At 43.6% G+C, this 6220-nt stretch overlaps 1 protein-coding gene across 13 annotated transcripts in view; it reads right to left on the bottom strand.

The window, feature by feature from the left end:
• Nucleotides 1-795: 795 nt before the first annotated feature.
• macf1a (microtubule actin crosslinking factor 1a) overlaps nt 796-6220 on the bottom strand; it is a 136214-nt gene continuing 130789 nt past the window's right edge. For 12 of the 13 annotated variants that reach the window (XM_087787108.1, XM_087787113.1, XM_087787109.1 and 9 more), the window contains 4 exons: nt 4864-5072; nt 3622-3738; nt 2619-2727; nt 796-2324 (listed from right to left, as the gene is read on the bottom strand). In XM_087787108.1, coding sequence (XP_087643234.1) covers nt 2086-2324; nt 2619-2727; nt 3622-3738; nt 4864-5072 — 674 coding nt within the window. In that variant the 3' untranslated portion in view covers nt 796-2085. The remainder of the gene's footprint in view (nt 2325-2618; nt 2728-3621; nt 3739-4863; nt 5073-6220) is intronic. The other variant, XM_087787107.1, reaches the window with a different exon arrangement.

Below are 6220 nucleotides of genomic sequence, written 5' to 3'. Positions count from 1 at the left end.
AAAGGTTTTTGTTCTTAATTATGTTATTAAGTGTTTGAATCTAGTGAAGTAACCACTGAAAGGACCCAATAAATCATGTTTTAGGGGTGTAAGTAAGTAAGTAATTTGTATTTATATTGCGCTTTTCCAGACCAGGGTCACAAAGCGCTTAAACAATCATAATAATACTCAGTAAAATATATATTTAAAGGTCAAGATAAAACTGAGAACAACACAGGAGTTCCAGAAAATCAAGGAAAAGCCTGAACAGGTAAGAAAACAATATAAAATAATAATAATATAATATAAAAGGAGCACAATATTGTTTGCCACGATACTGTATCGATATTCAACAGCATGGTATGGATGAAAACATTTTTTGGGGGGGGGGCTTTCAAATAGTATTTTATTTTGAAATGCATAGAATGTGCATAAAATATGGTTACTCCAAAAAAATTAAAAAAAATTAACATGCATATATTCACCATGTTTGTTCATTTTTGTATCGCAACTTAAACATCTGGCCACTAGATGGCATTCATTCATTCGTTCTTCCAAAGTTTAAGGGACCAAACGCAACCGGCGAGATGACTGTGGACGAGAGGATACAGTCGACTCCAGCTGCTTTCAAAGGTGGTGTTTGACATATTTTGGTTTGAAATCGAATGAAAGCAGTTACGACAGAAGAGTACTCGGCCAATAGTGTTCCGTCAGCATTGAAATATATTAATATATTGCAATATCATATCCGTTGTGTGTGAACTTGCTTGCTTGAGACCTTAGCTCCTGCATTAGACTTTAAAACATTCAAGGCACTTTTTTTATTTTGATAACAAAACTTTATTGTAATATTAGACAATTCGATCCTTGTTACTTCCGTAGCTATCGTCACACAAAAGCACGTCATCGCAAGATGGAGGACTGGATCCTGTCCCTGGACCTCCTCCTCGCCCCGGGAGACAATAAATAAATGTGGGATCTTCATCGCGGACTCTTGGCCTCGTCAACGAGGCGTAGCTCGTCGTACGAGGGGAGTCTTTGAGGAGGAAACATGATGGAGATGGAGACCCAGGCGACATGTCAATCATAATGGCGACGCTCTCTGGGACACGCCCCCTTTGGTCAAGGTCAGGAAACGAGGTCGTTATTAAAAAATAAGAGCAGAAACAGGTCGGACGCTTAAAACAGCGAGTCAGTGAGCCACGTTAATATGAAAAGACAATCTTATTCACAGACTAAATCCTCAGAGCTTTCTTGGTACAAAACACACTCATCGCAGAACAACACGAGTCTTAACACTTCACTCTGTAGGGGGCGCCGTCACGGTCAAAATAAATAGTTATTTATTTCAAGGAAATCATACAGAGGGATTATAAATTAAAACAAGAACACATTTAAATGAATATTTCTTTTTCAAACTACCACGGTTTGATAACCTTTGTAACAGAAGACACACGTGTGTGTGTGTGTGTGTGTGTATGTGTGTGTGTGTGCTTGTCTGGGGGCGGCAGATGAAGAGATTAGTGCATGCTGGTTTTTGAAAGTGGGTTAAAGTTAATAAATTGTTCATAAAAACCGCCACTTCTTCAACACGCCCACTCAGAAGTGTGCACACAGAGAACACTTGAACCACTCGAGTCCCGGTGGCGTCGCACCGACACACGGCGACCCCCGGGACCTGAGCGGTGAGCGTGTAACCAGCAAGTGTGTACTTTAGTGTGTGTGCATCCTGAGCTTCTCCACGAGCGGCCGTGGCCTCCTGACATCTTCTGAGGTGACACCTTTCTTGCCAAGTAGTTCAGTCGGAGCAGCAAAGGCAGTCGTTGCATATTTGTGGTCTAGTAGTTGCCCATGAGCCAGGCGATCTCACCCCCGGTTTAGTTGGACGTGAAGATGGGGTCTTTACCACGGCCCTACACTTGTGTTAGAACGTGACGTCTCTGAGGAGACCCGGGATAAGGCAGCATCAAGTTCGAGTCCCCCTCTGATGGGGGGACGTCTGAGCAAAGGAGCTGGACATTGGAAGGCGAAGTGAGGTTTTTTTCTTCTTCAAGCTGCTCAGATCCTTCCTTCGGTTTGTGCAAGTTTTCACCGCAGATAGACGAGCTACTGCTTCGGGGACTTCGGGCCGGGCCTCTTCTTGGTGCTGGTGGGGATTTTGGACGGTCTGCCTCCGGCTCCCGGTCGTCGAGGGGTGTCCGACGTATCCGAACACACGGATCGATTGTCCTGCAGTTCGGAGCCGTCGGAGGCGTCGCTGCCCCGGCGGCTGCTGGCCCTGCTGCCTGCCTGAGAGCCCGCCCTGCTGGTCCCGCCGCTGGCCGAGGACGCCCCTCGTCGGGAGTCTGTGGAAGCAAACAAACAAGAAAAAACACTGATTATCTCTAAAGAATGTAGATTTGTTTAATTAATATTCATTTAAAAAGTTGCTTAAGGATATAAATAAATACAATTTGACTTAAAACAGTTTACACTTCAAACTAAAAACTAGGGATTATATAGTCCAAACATAAAAAATACAACTTTAATCAAATTAAACAACTTCATAAAAATAAATAGAGTTTTTAAATCTACTTTTTTACTTCTGGTACCAACATGTTCCGTCATTACAGTAAAGAAACCGAGATGTGTCTTCATACCAGACAGAGGAGTTTTACTGGTGAAGGACGTTCCTCCGTTCTCGCCGGTGAGCGAACCCCGGCTGGAGTTCAGAGTTCGTCTCTTCAGTTTGGAGGCAGACGTGGCGCCCTGTAGCAGAAAGGTTTTGTTGTTTGCACATTTCAGAACGATGTGGAAACTACATGAACGTTGAACACTAACTAGTGTTGAGGGAAGGATCTGTTGTCTAAGTTAGAACATCTACTTCACAAGTGGAACCAACAACTTCTAGATCCACTTCTACGGATACGTACGACCTCCAGCGTCAGAGTTCAGGCGCGTTCACACCAAACAAGACTTGTTTTTTTAAAGTAAACTTGCCTTATTTGATTTAAAGTTGAGAAACATTGACTTGAAGACTCCAGAACGGGGTTAGATTTAAAAGACATTTAGACCAAAAATAATGCCTGGATTACTTGTATATAGTTTTAAAAGAAGGAAATCTTGTAAAGTCTCTTAACAACTAAACATTACTGTTTTTTCTTCACAATATTAGGAGATATTTTAATGTTTACCACCTTATCTCAAGATGTGTCTAAAAAGTGGGTCTCATCTGCAAAATGGAAACACAATCAAAAGATTCACTTTGAACATTTTTGTTTCCAGTTAACTTCTGTTTCTGCTTCTGTCAGCATTACATCTGTGTTTAATTGGTTAACACGCTGCAACTTGTTGTTTCTGTTCTGATTTGATAGAACGATTGATGTTTCATTGCGACCGGTGTGAACGCACCTCGACAGTGTAAGTGACGACTATTCTTCAGTGTTAGACACAAAACATTTCTCTCAAGTTGTGTATATGAACCACGACAAACATCAATAGTTCATATCTATCAAACAATTTGTCGCAGAATCCTATAATTCTACGACAAATGTTTGCAAACTCCACACTTGTAAGCACCTGCTGAGGGGGGTGGGGGGTGCACTAGAGGGTAGGGAGGGTAGGGGTGTGTGAGGGGAGGGTGGCGAGGGGGGGTGTGTTTACCTCGTGACCAGGAGTCAAGAGGCTGTGACCGAGCTCGGGGCCGCACTGGCTCTTAGTTGACGATGGAGATTTACTATGCGCCAGCCAGGGCTTGGCATAGTCTCGCGAGTGAGAGGACTGAAGGAGGCGAGGGAAGGAGGCGAGGGAAGGAGGCGAGGGGAAGGAGGCGAGGGGAAGGAGGCGAGGGGAAGGATGCGAGGGGAAGGAGGCGAGGGAAAGGAGGCGAGGGAAGGAGGCGAGGGGAAGGAGGCGAGCAGCAAAGGGACGATAAACAAACGCAGTTGAGGAAGGAAGCGATTTAGCAACAAGGAAGTGTAGCAGGAAGTTTTTATGAAGCAGGTCATGTGACAGGGGTGAGAGGGTGAAGACAAAAAGACAAAACAGAAACATAAACAACAATGCAGTGATTTTTGACAACAATAACAACATGGCCGCACAACATAACTTTGGATTACATCAGCTTTATAAGCTATATTAGCTGTAGCTAACTTTGGTGGAGCATGCTAGGCGACATGAAACATATAATAGCATGTTAGCATCATTAGCATTAGACACCAAAGCTACTTTTCTTTTAAGTTGTTGTTTTTGCTAAGTTAGCAAAAGAAACATGTTAACGATCGAAAGTAAAGTTTTAAATCCAGTCCTTAATACAAAAAAAACCTGTCTTTATGAACATTTACATCTTAGCTAGCTTAAGATATTTGTTAGCTGCTATGCCTGCACAGGTACAACTCAACAATTGTGTGACCACGTTAGCGTTAGCAGTGATGTTAGCTCCTAATCTAAACAAGCGCTAAATATACATCTTGTTGTGCAGCCTCGATAAACAACCAGAAAATGTTGACTAACAAATACATGATTGTAAACAAACATTGTGAAGCACAAACACAAGGACAAATGGAGTAAGTGTGACCTGGTTTAAGTGGTTGGTTTGGTGTGAGTTTTCTTTCATAGTATCATGTTAATATTCAAAGTAAAATCAACTTAACATGGTTTTCTATTTATAAGTTTGAATAGGTTAAAGAAAGTAAAGTAAAGTAAAGTATATTTGTAGAGCGCTTTTCCAGACCAGGGTCACAAAGCGCTTAAACAATCCAAACAATCAAAACAAAACTCAGTATTGAATTACTCAGTGTACATGACACTGTTGTAAGACAATCTATCAAGTTTTGTGGCTGTTTTAGCGACGATTCAAGTTTTGAAAGTGATGATTGGAGTAGATTTGATGACATCGTCTCTTACCCTGGACGACGGGGTGGTCGTGCCAGACCCACAGGGGGCAGTAGGGAGGGAGGTGCCGCTGTGGGACGCGGAGGATGAGGACCGAGTGGGAGAAGCGTTCCTGGACCCTGGTTTTGACCTTTGACCCCTGGTGCGGAAAGTGGCCAGGCTCTGGGCGCCCTCCGGGAGGATGAACTTCTCTCTCAGTTCCAAGTTGGTGCGACCTCGAGCTGCGAACCAGACACAGGAGTCAACACATACAAGCCGGCACAGTTGTCCTCCAGCAGGGGGAGGCAGCGAGCAAAAGTGAGGGAGACACTGTGCGCCTGTGTTTCGGGTTGTTTACCCAGCAGCGTGAGCGAAGCGCTTGCAAATACAGTCGTGTTATAGTGGGCGGGTCGGTTCAAATGGAGGTGTTTGTGTGAAAAGGTCACAGAATTGGTTTAAAAAACTAAAAGTATTAAACCAGCGTCCGACTCACGGCAGCCACAGCCCTTTAATGCGAAAAGTTAACACTGGACTGTGGCCTCTGATGCAGAATCAAAACTGCCGGGAACCTAATCTTATCCTTTAACTAGTTTATTCTAAAGAATGTTATCAGCTGCAAAGATATGAACCATCATGCACAGCATGCTAACGTGGCTACGATTCTAGCGTTTCCAATTCCAACTTGACAAATTTGAAATTAATTTTTCAATTTTAGTTCATTTGAATGCAAGTCAATTGATGAAGCAGCTTATTAGTTAATATAGCAAAAGTTTCACTAATGAATAAGTGACATTCAAGGATTAATTTGCTCAAGTGTAAGTTTGACTCTGGCACGGTAGCAGTTAAAGTGTCTTCACTAAAGCAGCGATCATGCAAAGACCATTATCTCAAATTGCTCTCATTACCAAACATAAACAATCGCAGTTCAAATGGTCGCAGAGTTCATAAACATTGTGGGTTCATGCTGTTGATGCTCAGCGTGGGAGGCAGCTTTTACCGACTCTGTAAACACTCAGCATTCTCAGACAAAAAAAAGAGAGGCGGCAGCCTCGGCAGACAACAACAAGCCTGCAGAAGCCACGAGGAAGAGCATAGAGCCGTAAACAAAGAGCAGAGAAGTAAACAAAGAAAGTGAATGAAGAGGTTAAACAGGCAGCTGTAGCAGCAGAGCGGCAATCAAACACCCTGTAATTACGCCCCCATCTTCCCCTGTGGCCAGTGAAGCAAGGTGCACTCTGTAATCCCGTCTCCCAGCAACTAGACTTCTCTTTTGAAGTAGCCCACGTTATTAGAAAAGGGCTCCCTGGCCACACCCCCGGGTGTCAGGGCTTCAAAGTGGAGTTTGATTTACGCCCCAAAGGAGAAACTCGCAGTGCTGCCACAATCATCG

The sequence above is a fragment of the Callionymus lyra genome, chromosome 3 (genome assembly GCF_982586985.1).
Source record: "Callionymus lyra chromosome 3, fCalLyr1.hap1.1, whole genome shotgun sequence".
Classification (NCBI taxonomy): domain Eukaryota; kingdom Metazoa; phylum Chordata; class Actinopteri; order Syngnathiformes; family Callionymidae; genus Callionymus; species Callionymus lyra.
Note: the sequence above shows the minus strand (reverse complement) of the source record. Positions and strands in the feature narration are given on the sequence as shown.